Source organism: Polyodon spathula, chromosome 1 (assembly GCF_017654505.1).
Source record: "Polyodon spathula isolate WHYD16114869_AA chromosome 1, ASM1765450v1, whole genome shotgun sequence".
Classification (NCBI taxonomy): domain Eukaryota; kingdom Metazoa; phylum Chordata; class Actinopteri; order Acipenseriformes; family Polyodontidae; genus Polyodon; species Polyodon spathula.
Genome location: NC_054534.1, coordinates 105,630,908 through 105,651,752, shown reverse-complemented (window position 1 = coordinate 105,651,752; position 20,845 = coordinate 105,630,908). Strand labels below are relative to the sequence as shown.

The window sequence follows — 20,845 nt, the reverse complement described above, 5'->3', positions numbered from 1 at the left end:
AAAAAAAAAAATTGGTAACGTTACTTCAGTTTACTGTAAGCCTGCGTCCAAAACAAAACAAACTGAAATATGTGGCTTTAACTATTTAAAATTTGTATTGAAATGCAACAGAAGGGCCCTACTGTACACTAAAGTATGACTGTAACATACACTGTATATTTAATATCCTCAGTTGTAATGTGAGTATAATTACGCTACTAAAGAGGCACAGGATGCAGTAGACTTGCGGTTGCTGCTGTTGCATTGTACACTCAACATTTCCATGTAATGTTTTTTGTTCTCCACAGTGCACTGTTTATAGTCACTCTGTGTTAGATGGGGGCCTTTCAAGAGTCAACCATTCTTGTATTGTTTACATGAAAAATATCACGTAAACTGGAGAAAATCAAGCAGCCCATTTTCAGTTGCATAAAATATAGTTGTACAATATGGTGCACACGACCAGCATAAATAAGAACGGTGACTGATAATTGAAAACCCTGCAGCAAGATTGAGCACCTTTTAGATGGACAATAAATAGTTAGCAATGGATGTGTGTGTGTGTGTGTGTGTGTGTGTGTGTGTGTGGAGTGAATATGAGGGGGGAAAAAGAATTGCTACAATTCCCAGAAAGAAAATGTTAAAAAAAATCCCAAGCTTTCAAATGGAGTTTAACACACATTAACATATTAAAAAAAATAGAAATACTGTTGAAAATGAATTAGCTAGCATGCCTAACAACCAAATAAATTCACAAATAGAAAATATTCCTAAAATGTGGACTAAATAAACACATGAGTTAAGAGATACTTGCTTTACTCTGACAAGAACCCCTGTCTGTTTTGGCACAAGGCAGTGAATGGCGAGGTTTCCTTGCTAATAATACCAGATTTCCTTCAAGAGTACAACCTTCTCACAGCTAAAAAAATGTTTGCTCTTCTACTCCCAATGAATATCTACCTTTCATTTATAAAGTGCCAATAAATTGTGGCGTGATGCCCCTAGTAAACACCTTTAAGAAAACAACCTGGAATTTATTCTAGGGTGATCCTAATTTAAGGGACATACTGGCACACTTTTTCACAGGGAATATGGTTATGATGGTCAAGGAAAGTCCCATTTTATTTCACCTACATCTAATTTGTTTGAATAAATTAAATATATCATTTCAATTCTGACTTATTAACATTATGTAATCCTTCTCTTGTTAGCTGTGCATTAATAAAAGAAACATGCCTAATAAGGTAGTGCTAATCACTTTGTACATCAAATTGAAGTATTCTTTTAAAACTAGGTTGCATTTACAAATCTTCTGGTAGTACATGATAAAGAAACAGGTCTATTTCAACAAGGAACATGTCTAAATATTCAAGTACATACTGCATGTGTAGACATCTGCAAGATTTACTCTATTAGATAACACAGTCATTCAAAAGGATTTCAATTGAGATATAATACCAATGTAGGGGCATATTAATTTCAGTACAAATATTGTGTGTCATTGTATTTCAGCTTTATATGGTCTGATGAATGTTCCACTAGGTTACTTTGAAAGTGTTTGGTAAATAGTTTCAAATTAAGTTCGATAAATGCCCCGCCGTTTCTGTGACTTGGAGAATCCATCCGTCTTTCCACTGGAAGTTAGATTTGGTTATTCTGTCCTGGATACTGTTCAAACTGCTTTTCAGCCTCTTCGCTGAAGGCATCACCTGAAGAGAAGAATAAAGAACAATTAGAAACTTGACTCAACCATAGCGAATTTGTGGGGCCATTCGGAATTTGAGTGAAAAATTCCAGAGAGGTAGAAATGCCTTTGCCTGGACCGCTAACAGTCGACAGACAGCAGGGATGGAAATAATGGTCTGGGCTGTGCAGGGCTGGTTGTGTACAAGTACAAGCAATGGTGGATCAGAGCCCTTTAAACTGATATCACGCGTATAGTACAGTTAGACACAAACAGCAAACACACTACATGGTAAACTGGGGTATGTTATTTATTTATATAAATTGATACCAGAGCAAGGATCTACGAGGTATCTGTTGCCTTGTCATCTGTGCTATTTTTATTATTAATAACCAGAAAGTCTACCTCGATTTCACTGAATCAATATGGCTTGCAGATATGTTTTACTCTATAAAGAAGGAGGGTCAGCAAATATATAATACAACACTAGCACTGGCCAATTCTCCTGGTGCCCCCTGGGAACTACCGTCCACCGTCAGCAGTGGAATAGCCTGGACTTGAACCGGCGACCTCCAGGCTATAGGGCACATCCTGCACTCCAAGTGGATTGCCTTTACCGGATAATCTCATAAGACCATACAAACATAAGAAAGTTTACAAATGAGAGGAGGCCATTTGGCCCATCTTGCTCGTTTCTTCTTGAAGGATCCCAGGATGTCAGCTTCAACAACATTACATCAGAAAGCCCTGACAATCAATCAGCCAAGCAATAGTGGCAGTTTCAAAGGTCTAAAGTCTGTTCAACCCACTCCATGCCTTCAATTTCTTAGAAGTATTGCATTTTAATTAGAACAACAACGAAAAGGTAATCTATAAAATATGTCAAATGTGTCTTACAAATATGGCAGTTGTGAAACCAGACCCGGTCTCCATCGTATTTACAGTTACATTTCATAGCGTTGTTGGTGAAATCACTTTCTGCCACCTCAAAATTTGGGTTAAGGACAACCTATGAAAATGACATGAAAAACCAGGTCAGAGAAACTTAGTAAAACAATTAGAGTGACTTAATTAAAAATTGCAATAATTGCTGCTGTAGCTTCTATGTGGTTTTACTTGTTAGGTCATTATGATATCTGCACTGGGATGAAAAAAGGGCAAATCCTCATGAACAGTAAATGTTGTGTTTTGGTGAGTTCAGGACAGGTTACCAGTGTTTTCATTATTTCATAATGTGTGTAGACAGCTATAATATTTACACCCATTACTGACAGATCATTACAATAACACCCACTGCCCCCCCCCAATTTTAATTAATACCTGGAAAATGTAGTTTCCTGGTTTGATGTCAGTGATGTCAATCCACTGACAGTCGAAATCATGGCGGTACAAATCCCAGCAGCCCGCAGTAATGCCCTGTTCTCCAAAGTTAGCACATTCGTATCTCTTTGAAACTCCTGCAAGACACACAGCAAAACAACCGTTTTCAGCAGCTCTTTAGAAACATGGTTGGCACCTGAAGCCTGAAGCTTCCTCCGCAGATTCGTTGAAACCCTCCCTCCCCACCCTTTAATAAACACGAATACATTAACTACATTCCACTTCTGAATGGCAATATTATCTTCCGCTGGTGAACATCACTCCCTGCACTTGCACAACTATTTAGTTCCCGTTGTCTTGTCATGAGTTCATCAGAAAGACAGATCACTTCCTTCCTCACCCTGGCTGTACTTTGTTATTTAGCGTCCTACCTTCCTGGCATTCTGTGTCCTCCAGACAGAAGCTGGCTTTGTGTCCTTCAGCCACTTTGGTGCCATTCACAGTTAGAATGTCGTAATGAGTGAAGATATCCATGCTATGATAATGCCTATAGAGTAAAGCACAAACAACTGAAGCCCAGGGGAAATCCCCCTTTAATCAGAGCGTTGAGAGGACATGAAGAGGGTACATAGGAAAGGAACCACTAAAGGTTTCCATTGTAAAACAAATACCTGCCAACAAACTTTGCATTCAATGCCTCATGCTGCTCCTCCTCCTAAATACTGACATTCATATAAAACACCTTTTATCTTCCAATGTGCCAAACCTGGAACAGAGATCCATTCCTACTTTCTGGCAGTTCTTTGACACTTCTGGCAAAGCCAACTGGTAGAGCTTTACTACAAATAAAGACCCCATGCACAGAGCAGGGCAACCCTGGTCACGGGTGGCTGACAAACTGCTGTGGCCACCGGCTGTCTGGGATATGGATTGGTGGAATGCAGTATATTGTAAGCAAGCAGCAGTTGTCAATGGACGTCTTTACACAGCAGCTTTGTTTTGTCTTTGACTTCTAAGAAAGATTCATTACTGATGATGACATTGATATCCCTCGTTGATAACTGTGCCAATAACAGGTGTCAAGGGTCAAAACAAATTCCTCTGTATTAAAGGTAAGGGATGTATGATGGTATTTTGGGCACTCATTTTAAAAAAAAAAAACACTGACAGTATATATATATATATATATATATATATATATATATATATATATATATATATATAATTTTACAGTATAATCGTAAATCTCGAAAAACTACTCACTTCTAAATCTTTTGTAGTCATTTTTGTATTACTTTAGTATAAATACATGTTAATTTGGATTAATATGTTGTTTTTTTCTGACTTTATGTGAACGAAAAGACACACATTTGCCAGTTTTCCCATTGGAAATAGTGATATTTTGAAATATCACTGTCCTGGTCACAAAAGCAAAGTTTGTGGGGAATAATAGCCATTTTCTATACTTTTGAGGCATAAGCAATTAGGAAATAACACCTACTACCCAGGAACAAAAATTGTGTTACATATTATTATTATTAAGTTGTGGCAACTTTATGTAGTAATTTACTGAGATAAATAATTTTTAAAGCATGAATGACATCCAGCAGGGGGCGCCAAAGGCTGTTTTACAATTTAAAGCAACTGGTTTGACAAGAAGTTGATTGGAGGGGTAATAGATGAGCAAAATCACTAGTTGACTAGTCTGCCTTGTTTTAGTACGACTCTATGGTAGAAAGCACAGTAGAATGTATGTACCCTATTTAGTGAAACCAACAACACCTGCGTTGTGAAGCAAGACCCCTCAGCCTCACGGTGCCACGTGGGGATTGAACTATTAATAATCACAGTGTCCTCTTCTGCTCAAGTACAAGGTCATTTTGTGGAGACTGCACTAAGGACTGTTTGCAAATAGTGAAAGAGTCGCGAAATAAAAACCAAAGTAAATTATCAAATCAATTACACAAAGCAGCAAAACTCTTCAGTGACCTGTTAAACCAAAATAAGGAATATACAACTCTATTTCAAAGAAAACATGACAAGAGATATCACTGTACAACAAACATCACACAGTTAGCTTGACATTATAACATGGAGTTGAGCATGCTTCTATATTAGAAACTGTAAACTACATGAAGAAGATTAACAAAAACTAGACCACACATTGACAACACTAAGAACAATACTCAGTGGAAAAGGACCATGTTGCTGAGTTACATGAAGCCTTCAAGGCATGAGTGGGACATACAGGTTAGAAGACAACAAGACATCATGATGGACCCTCCATTTACCTATGGCATTCATGCCACACCCAGGAGTGGCGGCCGGCCTTGGGTCGGAAGTCTGCGAGGCCGATGTTGTGGATCTGGGAGGAGAATCTCAGCAGACGCCGGTGTCCGTACGGCCAGTTGGCCTTGCTGGCAGAGCTGGACAGACAGTTCTCCTCGGCGGCGCAGTACAGCATGTGCAGAGGCCGGTCCTCGATGTAAACAGTCTGCTGGACCAAGGGGGCGTTCAGAACCAAGTCAGAGGTAGCTGAGGAAAGTAGAGGACGTTGTTAACCCCACAGGTTGTTCAGCTGTGATTAGCCAACAGGTAAATAAAGCATCGAGTTGCATTGTCACTGTAATAGCAGCCCAGTCACCCCTTTGAAAGCTTGCATCAGTATGACCCATTTCTATTAATTCAGCTACATGTATTACTTCAGTCAGTTATCCAGGAGGCAGCGTCTGCTGTATCAGGTATCACAAGGCATGAGTAAGAGTTTCATAGTAGTACTCAACTCTGATACAGATTTTGAGTACTCAAGTACTGGAAACCTTATCTGATGACAGGCAGTAAAACTTCCTGGGTTCTCACTGCCAGTGAGGTAGCAAGGGGAAGTGATAGCGCTCCCTCACCAATACAAATACCTCCCCTTAAGTGTTTCTTCATTGAAGCCAGTAGATTATGCCAATTGCTTAAAACATGAATTAATTAATTATTTTGATTGCCGAATTAGTCAAAGTACTCAAATAATTATTTTTAACTCACCTCTATCTGTGATGTATCATGCAATATACATTAATTATACATTTCCTCTGTTGGAAAAATGACCAACTGTGGATTGGGTCTGGTACCAGCTTAAGACAGCTTTTACCACAGAACAAATTCAGAGCAGTTGAAAATCACACTGGATCTATATGGCCTTTAAGCACCAGTATTTTAATGGGGAAACAAGCAGATTACACCCCTTAAAAAGAATAGCTTTTTTTCATAAATGATCTACCCCTGCAAATCATTGCATTGTCCTGAGACAATGACAAACCCTAAAGCATGTGATGTATAACAAATGGAAATACAGATATATTTTCATGCACTATAAAGGGCTGAATTGATTTCCTTCCTCACTTTCAGAGCAGATGATCCCTGCAGCGAAGCGTGTGTCAGTGCTTTTGCAGTTGACACTGTCCCCGTGGTGTTGGCAATGACTGAGTGACATTTCGCTTCCTGTGCACTTCACCCCACTCATCGCCATCTCTGTCACATTGCTGCCATCCCAGTACCACGTTTCCTTGGCAACAATACAGTAATGGGTTAGGGAAGTGACATGAAATTACATTAAGAAGCACAGAGCAAATTAATCTGACAGTTTACAACAAACAGGCTCGCACAGTGTGACTGACTTATCATTTAAAGATGCATATTTGCATTCTGCAGTCAAATTCATTAAGAACAGCAATAATAAAACACAAATTTCACACATAAAGCTGATTCAGGCTTTTTAATACCTTTTCTCTTCTGCATGAGTTCCTGCTACACTGCCCCCCATGGGCATAACCCAGACCAACAGTTTGAGGAAGCAGTTCAGTCTCTTGCTGGTTCCAAGAGACCGGGAGACCTAGTTTGAGGCAACTCTGCTCTATCAAACCTCAAGTCTCCCTTGGTGTGCCGTGAAACTTAGTCTCCTGAAACCAAGTTCCCTTACCACAAGGTGGCAGCGTGTTCCATTTGCAGTTCTATCTTGCTGGATTGTGTGGTGCTTTTGTGTAGTCGGATACACTACAGTACATAAGAGTGCAAATTAATTCTTCTTTTGGATCAACCTGGTCATATAATATGCAAATGCAGCTAAAATGAGTTTTGTTGAGCTAGTATTAGTAATTTGTATTTTTCTATTAGCCACACTCAAATCGAAGTATAATTTGTCCTTTACATTAAGCCAATCCCAGAAGAGCTATTCAAGCTTGTCTACCGGAACGGTCTGATCGCTGCTCATAAACGCACAAAATGGACAGCACTTTACACTAGCATACGTCTAGTATATGAAAAAGAAGAAAACAAAATACAAGATGAACAAAACATATAAAACACTTTTAGCTGTGGACAGAAAATAAAGACAACACAGAATATACTATGGTATTATTTGGTACAGCAGTGGTTCAATAGATACCATTTTTAATACAGGTACATGTTTTACTTTAACTTCCTAATTTTACCCCCATCTTTGGTTCAATTCTAACGCTTCTGCTACAGCAGTGATGGGCCAAAGGATTGATTTGAAAATAATGTACTTCAATTATCAAGTCAGCACCATGGGTCACTTAATTTTGAGTCCTCATTAACATCATAAAAAAATGCAATGGAAATAGGTATACGAAAGAATTGGTTTCCAATTTGGTGCTATGTCGTATTTAGGTCTGCTGATGTTTAAATAGTTAAAACATGTGTTTTCTATCTTTAAGAGCAAGTTGCTTTAAATGTCATTGCAGCAGACACTTACTATCCTGGGGTTGTTTTCCATTTGGAAATCTTTACTACCGCGCTACTGAAACAGGTGCTTTGCTGCACCCATTTCCCAGTCTTACTTACTGTGACAGCATGCAGGGAGTAGCCGAGCCCTAGCTGACGGCACACTACCATTGCCTCTTTAGAAGTCCAGCCATCACTGCAAATAAAGCCCCACTTGGAACCCTTCTTAATTTCCACTCTGCCTTCGTATGTAGTTCTTCCTCCGACAATCCGGACCTGTAGAAAAGCCCTGAGGGGTGTGAGCATGCAAGCTCCCTACATATTTCTCCATTAACTGTCCTCACTTGCCATGAATCCCTCCTGATTGCTTTTCACCACAGTGGCTGTCAATCAGCACCATAGCAACCAAACTGGCACTCTGCTCTACCACAGCTGTTAGTCACCAGTCACAAAGATGGAAGACAGCCATTTGAGAAGGGACCGTTACCATTTCTGAAAGAGTAAGTAGGGTTTATACTCAAGTCTGTTTCAGTGGAGGTCCTCTCTCTGTTTACAGTGCTGGTAAAAGTAGCAAGAAAATATGAGAATACTGAGTATTATTATTAGGAGGGTGCTGATACTTGTATTTTCCGAGTAACTGATTTTAAGAAGTATTGTCGTCAGGTGTCAAATAAATAAATTAAAAAAAAAAACTATTAATATGCTGATTACAATACAAGAGAAGCTACCCTTCCCTCACCTTTATAATTGAGTAGCAATAAATGGCAATTCACTTCTGCACTGGCCGTTTTAAAAGACGACTGGCAGCAAATTGCCCTCTCCTTTGGTGTGTTGACATTTTTACTGTCGTATTGCTGTACCGAGGAATAAACTGACACAAATATGTTGCAAAACATATCTTCATTGCCAGTTTACAGACTCGTCAGCTACCGCTGTGGAAAATGGGATATGTATTTTTTTGTGGAGTTTAAATCAGAGATTACAGAACTAGCCAGAACTACCCAGAACTACCATCCCACAATTCACAGCAAAGATAATGCATTTCGAAGGAAACCGGGGAAAAAAAGATTTCATATCAAAATGTTAAAAAAAAGGTATGAGAAATGATTGCTTATACAAATATAAATTCGTTTTTGTGTTTTAAATGCCACTGTCAAATTGTTATTGATTGATACTCAATAATTGTGTAAGCAAGGGAAACTTGCTTACACAATTATTGAGAAATTATGATGACAAAAGAAACATTAGAACTAAACACTTTTTTTTAAAGCATCTAGTCAGACATTTGATAATGCCTGTCTTCCACATTTCTGACTGGTGCTCAAAGTTATTTTTGGTGGCAGGTCCAAGTTATGAAGCGGTTAAGGGATACTATGAGAGCTGGGGCAGTCAAGCGCCTAAATACCTACTTGCAAGCCGCTGTTAGCAAATCCGAGGCCCAGCTGGCGACAGGCCACCATGGCCTCCTTGATACCCCAGCCTTCTCCACAAATGAGCCCCCACTGCTCAATGCCATTGCCATCTACCCCCGTCATCACCTCCATTCGGCCCTCATGGCGATTGCGCCCGCCTCTCAGACGGATCTGTGCACCGGTGGATAAAATGTTAGGTGTTAGTGGTTAAAAAGCAGCTGGGGTTTCCCAGCAGGGGGGAGGCCAGCTTCTTTTTTTAAATATGGGTTGGCAGAGGATTTGGATTATGCGTAGTGTCATTATTTTTTAATTTTTACATTTTTTTGAGTTTTTTTTCATTGATCTGGGTCTCGTTTCCTGATAACAGAAATACTTGGAGTTTGCAATCATTGTTACGATGAACGTGCGGCTGCTTTTAGTCTCTCTCATGCGTTTCCCAAAACCCTGTGGGAAAGTGCAGCTTGATCGTGATGTTCACAAAAAAAGAGCTTCTTTTTATAAAAGTGTTTTGTTTTGTTCAACCTTTTTATTTATTATTAAAACGTGCAACGTGCTTCATACCCCCAGTACTGTGTGTGTCTCCTTCCTGGTCTGCAAGCCATCCTTTCCACACAGCCCTTGCTAAATTTTGTCTTTACGTTCCCACAGTGCATTACAACCTCCACGAACATGTCAAGATTATGCCAGATCACTCGTGAGCTCAAGCAGTAGCTCAAGAGCGACTAGAGTTGCAATGGTGTTGGGAAACACTGCAGTTTAGAGTTGCAATGGTGTTGGGAAACGCTGCAGTTTAGAGTTGCAATGGTGTTGGGAAACGCTGCAGTTTAGAGTTGCAATGGTGTTGGGAAACGCTGCAGTTTGCAAATGTTGCACTTATGATGGTTTCACAATGCTGGTTAGGTTAAAGTTGCTTTTGGAAACGGGCCTCTGGTATCCAATGCAAAGTTAACGATATAATCTTCAACAGCCAACCGTATTTAAAATCCAGCCTTTCAGACTGTTAAGCTCTAAAAAACATGTTCCCTGTACTGATTCATCACTACTTGTCTATTTGCAATGCCTGTGCCAGTGTACCATTTAAAAATGAATGGTGTATTGGTACTTATACAGAACTCATTTAAATAGCGCTGTTGAATTGATAAGAACCAGTTCAGATCATTAACATAGGTTTGTTTTGTGTTATAGCAGCTACAGTAAGTAATAGTCTTTGGTATGACTTCAGCTGGTGAATAACTGAATAAAAAGTATTGCTTTAGGCTGACAGTACATTAAAAACAGTATTTTCTATTTTGGAATAAACCAGACTACAGTTGTTAGCAATAAGCAGGATGTTATTAGGAAGCTGTGATTTTAATATATAGCCTACTCATGTTCCAACCTTCTGTAAAGATGTCTACAAGACGATTGTTCTGAAGCGAGGTTTGTCTTTAGAGCTTTCTGCCCCCTGTAAGACTGAGGTTTTACAGACAACTGGTGGTCATTGCTAAAATCACTTAGACTTAGAGCTCTGGAGTCTTATCAGAGGGCTGAAAAACATGAGTTAGAATGAATAATGCTCTAAGCAGAAACAGCCCTAGAGCATTATGCAAAATGCTGTTATTATTTGATAATAGTAAATATTATCAAATAATAAATGGCTTCAAATGTCCCCTTCCATTTCTATCATTCTCAGTGGTTCTTGTTATAATGACATGTTTTAAAGCGTGTGTGAAGGTTACTATCATCTAAGTTCAGATGCAGCTCTTTGGTTCCAGTTCCCTTCCACAGATATACTATATGAATCATAGGCTACAACCAGTGCCAGAACCAGCTAGTGCCAGCTAGTGCCAGTTAGAGCCAGCTAGAGCCAGCTAGTGTCAGCTAGAGCCAGCTACAGCCAGCTACAGCCAGCTAGTGTCAGCTAGTGTCAGCTAGAGCCAGCTAGTGCCAGCTAGTGCCAGCTAGAGCCAGCTAGAGCCAGCTAGAGCCAGCTAGAGCTAACTAGTGATCTGCCACTTTGGATCACATTTGGACTTATAAAAAAAAACAACAAAAAAAACAGCAACAGCAAAAAAAAAAAAAAAGAAAACACAGTAAAACAGCAAATGAACCACTGAGAATGACTGTGAACTTCATTAAAAAGGGTGTCTGAAGCTATTGCTCTTTAAATATTCAGAAAAACATTTTTATTAAAAAAAAAAAAAATTGAATTAAGGAGTAGGTTTCTGACCAAGGTTTCGTATCCCATGTAAGGGATGTTGCACTTCACAGAGGCATCCTCGACATGCCGACAGTCGTTGGTCGTGATGTTTTTGTACTGGCAGTTCCAGATGGATTTTTCTTGGCCGGAACACTGAACCTCATTCATGTGCATGGGACCCATTCCTTCAGGAAGGGAAATATGGAAAAAATGTTACTGCTTAGTGTTTGTACTCGTGCCATCATCAACACTAAATTGCTGTCTTTCATAATGTGCTCCAGAAATACTTGGATACAGACAGACAGTTGCCAAAATTCTATTTTAGAAGTAAGTCTCCTTTAAAGCGTTTCAGTCTTGGGTGGACTTAAGTTTCTGCCTTAACTTAGCGCTGTATGTTAACATATGCCATTGGAAATCACGCTGGAACCTCACAGGACTCCTAGGTCCTGGTATAAAATACCGAATAAATATATGTAAAAAAAAAAAAAAAAAAAAAGTTGTTCTGTTCTCATGTGTACTCAATAAAGGTGTTCCTTTTTTAAATTACATAACTTAATTTTGACAAAAATAAAAGCAACCTACAGTACTGCTATAAAGGTCATCACTGATAACATCAGGGGTTATCAAAATATATGACACAGTTCAGAGAAAAGGGCTCCAAGGACTAGCAAAACAGCAGATAGTCTCCGCCATGTGATTCTGTGTTTCTAATACCAATGTAAACTCCCTCCTTAAGAATGTAACATGAATTAGACACCACTATGTGGACTGGAGTCAAAACACCACAAGATAAGGAATACATACACATAAAATGAGCATTCTATTAAATGTCTCAGGCCTTGCAACTGAATAAAGTGGTGAAGGAGTGTAAAAAAGGAGTCAAATGTTCAGACATTCCTTCTAAACCAAATCAACACATTTCTCAGCCCTGTACAGTAATGCCAAAACATGTGCGGTTTTCAGGTAACAGACATTCCTTTCTCACTGGCTTTCAAAGCAACATCTGAAAATTTTCACAGACAACTTGTACTGGTAAACAAGTGTTGACCGCTTATTGTTTGCTTATTCCATTTCTTGTCACAGACAGCCTCACTCACCTAATGCCTGTCCGTGGGAGACGCCTGGGGCTGACCACAGACATGGTAACATGAAACTACAACGCTGCCTCCATCTACTTGGGAACCTTTGAGCAGGCCTTGTTCTCCACTGCCACACTGCTGTATCTTTACACCGTCTTGCTTTCATTGCACTGAAGCGCACTCAGGGCACACTATTGGAACTTACTGTTCTGTGAACACACACCAGTCTGGACTCCCTGCCATCTACTCCATGGCCTTTTTTTTAGGACGAGACTGCTAATTGTGTTATTGTAAAACTGAAGCCAGGCCCCAGGAAGCAGTCCAAAAAGGGTAGTGAATTAGCCAGTTAAGCCACATTGGTCTTAAATGGTAAACTTCCAGTATAAATAAGATGCTTCCAGAGTAATTCACAGTACACAGACCAACATCTTCAGCTTCAACCATACCACTTTGATTTCTTCAGATCTTCAACAAGAAGCCTGATCAGAACTTAAAAAGGCAAACCACTTCTTTGATAAACACTGCTTTTAACTACCGTACCACGAGCAGACAGAACCCAGGTTTCAAATCACATCAAGGCAGCCACCAGCCAGGAGATCTTTAGCATCTTCATTTCTGACAAAATGCTTCCAAAGCAAGGCTGAAGTTAGCTCTCAAGACACACTTGTACGTTTTAGCTTGGCAGGATGCATGTTTGCTTCTACTGACAGATCTCTGGCAGCAGAGCTTGTGTATTTATATATATTTTAACACTGTCACAAGTGGCCGTCAAAGCCCTTCACTCCTGTATAAGGTATTAGTTCATTTTGAATGGAAGGCTTATGCTGCTAAGGTATATGTCCCTTCGATAGAACCAACTTCATTCCTCTGGGGTTTCCCTACTGATGATGGAAATGATAACACTATGTACTGTATAATCGTAAACTGTATTTACAGTATAATCGTAAATCTCGAAAAACTACTCACTTCTAAATCTTTTGTAGTCATTTTTGTATTACTTTGGTATAAACACATGTTAATTTGGATTCATATGTTGTTTTTTTCGGACTTTATGTGAACGAAAAGACACACATTTGCCCGTTTTCCCATTGGAAATAGTGATATTTTGAAATATCACTGTCCTGGTCACAAAAGCAAAGTCTGTGGGGAATAATAGCCATTTTCTATACTTTTGAGGCATAAGCAATTAGGAAATAACACTTACTACCCAGGAACAAAAAAAAAAAATAATAAATTTGTTACACGGTGATAAGATTAAGGTAACAGTATGGAAAGGTAACATACGGTTGTTTTCACTGAGTGCTAGTCAAGCGGATAGGAGAAAGATATGCCAAGACTGCTGGGTGCAGAGCTACTGTGAGTGTTCCGGTGTCCTGACACTTTTTGTTTCCTTCAGGACCTGTGCATGCTCTTTGCTATCTTTGCACACTGCCCATGCTCTTTGCTATCTTTGTACGCTGTGCATGGTCTTTGCTATCTTCGCACACTGCGCATGCTCAAGACATTTAATGTGCCAGAAATAGTTACCCAACCCAACCAATGGACGAAACAGATTTAGAAGATAAGATACTTTAATTTCTGCAACTGTTTCTTTATTAATAATATTATTACTTTTTAGATTGGAAAATATTGCTACTAAAAAAAACTACTATATAGTTACGACACTCAAACTAAACAGCTCAGATCACTCACTTAAGTTGTAAAATATGTTATCCTGAAGGCCTGTCCGAAACATGTCAAAATATGTATTTTTAGCCATTTAAATAATTAAATCTTTTGTGTACATCTAAAACAACCTTTTCATTTATTTTCTGTTGTATACTGTATTTATTTACTATATCTTATTACAAATGTATTTGTATTGCATGGACAAACTGCAATGAAACACTGTTGCAAAATTTGACATGACACAGGGCAGTATTGCCACTCACCCAAAGTGTGATTTTATATTGTGTAATTATTATTAGTAAGTTATACTTTATATTAGATTTTGTTTGTGGTTCTAGAGCATTTTGGTAACTTTTAAATACATATCATCTCTAAATAGCTTCTTTTTTTAAATAGGAAAGCTGCTATAATTGTCTTCACCTCTTCACAAACATTTGTAATTTTCTGGTGGGACTCGCTTACATGGCACTTAAATATAATACTTAGATATAGTAAAGAAAGCACACTGGCAAGGACCTTAAAAACATTGCTATTGAGTTATGCTAAGTGTACAATGTAGCCTCAATATTGACGGAAGTATTTTGTTTCATTATCATATTAAACCACAAGAAATTAAAAATAACAACCATATTTTTTTACGCACCCCAAGCCTCTGAAGTTTTCAGAATTCCGTTTGGCTGGAATTAGCTGGATAATTCACCCCGAGCATTGATAAGAACAATTACAAATGAGAGGAGACCATTCGGCCCATCATGCTTGTTTGGTTTTTAGTAGCTTATTGATCCCAGGATGTCACCCTCAACAACATTACTGGAGAGTTGGTTCCAGACTTCCACAATTCTCTGTGTAAAAAAAGTGCCTCCTATTTTCTGTTCTGAATACCCCCTTATCTAATTTCCATTTGTGACCCCTAGTCATTGTTTCATTTTTCAGGTGGAAAAAGTCCCCTGGTTCGACATTGTCAATACCTTTTAGAATTTGGAATGCTTGAATCAGATTGCCTCATAGCCTTCTTTGTTCTAGACTGAATTCTATTTTTTTAGCCTGACTGCATATAACATGCCTTTTAAACCCAGGATAATTCTGGTTACTCTTCTTTGCACTCTTTCTAGAGCAGCAATATCCTTTTTGTAGTGAGATGACCAGAAAGGATTACAATATTCTAGATAAGGTCTTACTAGTGCATTGTAAAGTTTTAACATTACTTCCCTTGATTTAAATTCAACACTTTTCTCTATATAGCCGAGCATTTTGTTGGCCTTTTTTATAGCTTCCCCACATTGTCTAGATGAAGACTTTTCTGAGTCAACACAAACTCCTAGAACTTTTCCATAGATTCCTTCTTCAATTTCAGTATCTCCTATATGATATTTATAATGGACACTTTTATTGCCTGCACTTACACTTTTCTCTATTAAATGTCATTTGCCATGTGTCTGCCCAGTTCTGAATGCTGTCTAGATCATTTTGAACGACGTTTGCTGCTACAATTTTTGTGCTGTCTGCAAGTTTGCTTACTATACCAGAATCTAAATCATTAATGTAGATTAGGATGAGCAGATGACCTAATACTCCACTGGTTACCTCGCTCCATTTTGAGGTTTCTCCTCTAATCAGTACTTTCTGTTTTCTACATATTAACCACTCCCTAATCCATGTGCATGTATTTCCTTGAATCCCTACTTCATTTAGTTTGTTAATTCATCTTTTTTTTATGCAGGACTTTGTCAAAAGCATTCTGGAAATCTAAATAAACCATGTCATATGCTTTGTAATTATCCATTGTTGATATTGCATCCTCAAAACAATAAAAAAAAAAAACATGCTAACTGTAGGATATTGATAATGTATAGGCAATTTTCCATTTTGGGTCTTATTATAGTTTCTATATATTTACATATAATAGAAGTCAGGCTTATTGGTGTGTAGTTACCTGGTTCTTTCATTTCTTTGAGTATTATTTGGAAAATCTCACCCAGCCCAGATGATTTGTTTATTTTAAGAGCTCCTAGCCCCTTTAACACTTCTACCTCGGTTATGCTAAAGTTATTTAAAACTAGATAGGAACAGGTCGACATGTGGGGCATGTTGTCCGTATCCTCCTTTGTAAAAATTGTGAAAAGTAATCATTTAATATATTTGCTATTTTTATCTTTTTATCTATGATGTTGCCATTTGTATCTCTTCAACATTTTAATTCCTCCTTGAATGTTCTTTTGCTGTTATATATTGGCAAAACTTTTTTGGAACTGGTTTTAGCCCCCTTGGCAATGTTCATTTCCAGCTCTCTCTTAGCCTTTCTAACTTCCTTTTTGACTTGCGCTTGCCGTTTCAAGTACTCTTTCTGTGTACTTTATGATCCCTTTCAAACGTAAAGTGCCTTTTTTCTCTGAATATTTTTTTCAATCGATCCCGTATACCATTTTGGCCATTTTGTTTTAGATTTCATTTGTCTACTTTTGGGATGTAATTGTTTTGCGCCTCTAGTACTACATTTTAAAAAAAAAGCCATCCTTTTCTCTGTGGATGTTTTCTCTATTTTACTCCAATCTACTTCTGTTAGTCTCTGTTTCATTCCTTCATAGTTTGCCTTTCTAAAATTGTAAACCTTATCTTTAGTCATTACTTTTTGGGTTATAAAAAGCATTTCAAATGAGACCATGTTGTGATTGACAATGGTTTTCTGACCTTTATTTTAGTTATTCTGTCTTTGGCATTTCAAAAGACTAAATAAAGGCATGCCCCCCCCCCCCCACTACTTTGTGCCTCGACAAATTGCGTTAGGAAGCAGCCATTTGTAATTTCTACCATTTTAATTTTACCCTTTGCTTTGATGTAGTCTCCCTTTTGTTTTGTTGTTGATTTCTCCACCCTTCCTTTCTAGTTTAAATGCTTCTGAACCTCCTTGAGGATCCTTTCTTCGAGTAGATTGGTTCCCTCTTGCTGGCCTGAAATTGACGTACTACCCTTTACTTGTTCGCTGGAACTCAAATTTCCTTCTGCAAGTAAAACCCCCGCCATGTGATACAGGCGAATGTAATATATAAGAGTGGTGGTACTGCTGTCTGCATGCAAACCCCCCCCCCCCCCCGCCATAAAACTCTCTTAACAAACGTTGTTAATATGCATCCAAACAACACAACAGCCAGCCCTATTGGTGTGTCGCTATGAGACAAAATGATTTAAAATGTATTCAAATTAGGTTCAGGTTTTTCAATACAATATTACAAATAATTATGAGTTATCCATAAATACATAAACATACACACACATGCATATCTATGTTTTAATTACAAAAGTATATATATATATATATATATATATATATATATATATATATATTAACAAAATGTGAAAGGACAACATAAACAAACAATGTACTCAAATAATGTAAGGTGTTTGGGATTAAAACTAAGAAGGGTTAATGAATAAACATGAATGATAACTGTGTGTTAATTAAGGGAAATTAAAAACAAATAAGCTTGGTTCAAAATAAATATTATTGTGCAGGAACAAAAGATTGGACCCTGCGCTGGTTACTGGAGTCAGGGTTGACTCCAGTCTGAGTTAAATGTTTTGGTGTTTGTTTTATGTAATTGGTGATGTTTTGAAAGACGTATGTGGGGGTTTGGGGAGGGGATATTGTAAGAGTTGGGCTGGTGAATTGGATAGCAAACAAGTGGAAGAATTATTATTATTATTATTATTATTATTATTATTATTATTATTATTATTATTATTATTATAACTAGAAAACAAACACATTGGAACAGGCATGTGGATTTGGTTATGTAAATGAGCTAACAGGCTTAGCCTGCCTCGTAATTAGATAATAACATTTCTGTTTAGATAGGACCCGAGACTGGGTTAGGTTCTGTTTTGTTTATTTTGTTTTGTTGCTCACACACTACAGCGTTTTCTGGCATCCTAGTGTCAAACTGCTTATTGAAGGAGGAAAACCTGACAAAGAACCAACCTCTCTCTCTCTCTCTCTCTCTCTCTCTCTCTCTCTCTCTCTCTCTCTCTCTCTCTCTCTCTCTCTCTCTCTCTCTCTCTCTCTCTCTCTCTCTCTCTCTCTCATTATTTACAATAATACACAAACAAAACAAAATCCTAACTCCCACATGGAGTGCTAACTAAACTGTTCCTTCTCGATCCTTAACAATAAACCAGACGGCTAAGCCGTTTACCGGTTGCAAAACACTTTTAACACACTTGTTTACACAGTACCTTATACAATCCTTCTGCTGACCACACAGGTTTTTTTCATCGGATTTACACAGACTGACAGCCTCTTGCCTTCACATAGACTGCCCTGAACAAACATTTTGTCCTTGTTAAATACCTGCCTGCTAATTACAGGCAGGTGACACTGATTATTTCAAGTCAAGAAAATGTTTCTGGCTCACATTTGTGGCATTCTGGATGATGTAGCAGTTTGAATTAAGTTAAGAACACACTTTTTTTTTTCTTTGTAAAATATTTATGTATAATAAAGTTGATATATTTTCAATATGGCTACGCTATGCATTTTATTTGTGTTTTTTGTGATAGGGTTAACCTTAACAATCCCATCTTGCCTGTGATTTTCCATGATGCCTTACTAAACTTTGTTATTCTCTTACCATGGTATATCACAGTAAACATTTAAAGGTGTCAGTTTATTGAACGAACGTATATTCACAAAAGGTTTCGAAATAAGCTAGGTTGTGCCTATGGTTTCCTGCTGTGGACTCACCCTGCCCCATGCGTGCTCCAGTCAGCGCCTCTTTGGCAGTGCCGTAGCCCAGCTCTCTGCACACCACACTGGCAGCCTGCAGGTTCCAGCGGTCATCACACACTGTCCCCCACTCGTTCTCCTTCAGGACCTCCACACGCCCCTCTCCGGTTTTGGCGCCACCCTTTAATCGTACACGGAACTGCAAGGTAACAATAATCAAACATTAATTAAGAGGACACAAGTCGGAAGGAGAATTATAAACCCAACAGGATGAGACTGGGATTTCCTTGCAGGACAACTAAAACTAGGACACTCTTCTGTCTGGTTAGCTGTAGCCTTTAGGTAAGGCCGTCTCATTATCTAAAACAAAAAAAAACAAAAACCCCAAAAAACTATATATATATATATATATATATATATATATATATATATATATATATATATATATATATATATACACACACAAACACACACACACAAACACACACACACACACACACACACACACACACACACACACACACACACACACACACAGTACCAGTCAAAAGTTTGAGTACACTTGCTGGAAACTAGGTTTTTTTCATAATTGACAATGTTTTACGTCGTATACGTTTCTGGAAATACTTGAAAATGATAACACATTGTAGCAGGGAGAGATCTGTGCTGACTCTGCTGGCGTGTTCATGGGCTGCAGGAAGAGGCCAGCAGTCGCCCAACAACCGCCTGTGAGTCATGGCAGTGACACGGGGAGGTGGGAAAGTGCGTGTGTGGAGATTCCCCCTCTCTGAATGGCTGAGAGGCGAGTCTTGGGAGATTGTTGGTCCTATAAAATAACGCTCTGCTGTTTCCTCAGGTCTGCCCTGTTAAACGCGCCGAGAGTGCGGAAGCACTGGTCAACGACCGAGAACCAGTGGGAGAGAAAGAAACGGAGGTTCAGAGCGAGACATTGAGGGCAGGGAACCCTTGGGCAGACCCCTGATTAGTATATCAGAGCAGGCTAGTGAGCCGGCAGTGTAGGACGGTGATCCGGGTCGCACGGGCAGCGGCGACCGGGATATCGCTGCAAAGTGCAGCACCTTTTCTTTGTAGTTTTTGTTACTGTTTTATTTTCCCTGTTTCTTTGTGCCTTCTGTTTTGAATTATTGTTTCGAAGCACCTGCAAGGGCGCCGGTAGTGTACCATCGCTTGGTATGGCCGTGGTTCTGTTTACCATCGTTGGTAAATCAGACCATGGACCCACTGCTCCATAGGCGGGATTAAAGAAAAAACAGCACCCTGAAATAAAACTGGGCACCTGTGTGGTGTTGCCAAATTCACCTGTCTGTCTCCTGTGTCAGTAAATTACCCACCACCCTTCCACACACATGTTACAATGTACAAAACAAAACATAAGGAGTATCAAAGCAATGTTCAAGAAAATTGAAAATTGTCTTTAAATCTTGGATTCCTCAAAATAATTCACTGAATACTAATAGTACATGGTACATAGTATATTACTTTATAATTCACAAGTATTTGTTCAAATATGTCAATTTTCCAAGTATCTATTAGTACTTTTTGGACAAAGCTCGTCCACATGAGTTTGTCAACTGACCATGACATATATTAGATATATACATTAGAGAAGCATTGTTAGTACCACATAAGAACTTGCATAGCTCTGAAATGAAAGGGAGGGATAAGTCCACTACTCCACTACTGTTGCACCTTCTTTTTTTCTTTAAGGGAAGCAAGATTACCAGAATGCATAATGATAAGAGTCAAAAACCCTCAGTCGCCCTATTCTACATCACAGCAGCCTCAAGTTTCCGATATTGGGAAAATGCCTAGCTACTTACCATACTTTGCGTCTTCTTTTTTTGGCTGTTGCCAAGGGAAAACTGCGGCCCTGGCACACAGCTGACCACAGCAGGCGTGCCCCCCTCACAGGCCCTGGTGGCATTAATCTTGTAGAACTGCAAAGGGCACACTGACAAGTGAACCTCATTACCAGTGCAGGCCACAGAGTGAAGACGGTACTTGTTTTGCTGTCTTTTTGCGAACAACCTGGGTGAAGATAATTTACAGTAA

At 38.8% G+C, this 20,845-nt stretch overlaps 1 protein-coding gene across 4 annotated transcripts in view; it reads right to left on the bottom strand.

Moving 5' to 3' along the window:
* Positions 1–366: 366 nt before the first annotated feature.
* The window catches only part of LOC121313469 (lysyl oxidase homolog 3B-like), a 76,480-nt gene continuing 56,001 nt past the window's right edge, over positions 367–20,845 (bottom strand). For 2 of the 4 annotated variants that reach the window (XM_041246486.1, XM_041248931.1), the window contains 11 exons: positions 20,614–20,821; positions 18,791–18,971; positions 11,336–11,490; positions 9,124–9,297; positions 7,835–7,990; positions 6,374–6,536; positions 5,275–5,518; positions 3,415–3,530; positions 2,984–3,120; positions 2,561–2,672; positions 367–1,688 (listed from right to left, as the gene is read on the bottom strand). In XM_041246486.1, coding sequence (XP_041102420.1) covers positions 1,621–1,688; positions 2,561–2,672; positions 2,984–3,120; positions 3,415–3,530; positions 5,275–5,518; positions 6,374–6,536; positions 7,835–7,990; positions 9,124–9,297; positions 11,336–11,490; positions 18,791–18,971; positions 20,614–20,821 — 1,714 coding nt within the window. In that variant the 3' untranslated portion in view covers positions 367–1,620. The remainder of the gene's footprint in view (positions 1,689–2,560; positions 2,673–2,983; positions 3,121–3,414; positions 3,531–5,274; positions 5,519–6,373; positions 6,537–7,834; positions 7,991–9,123; positions 9,298–11,335; positions 11,491–18,790; positions 18,972–20,613; positions 20,822–20,845) is intronic. The other 2 variants (XM_041248080.1, XM_041247221.1) reach the window with 2 other exon arrangements.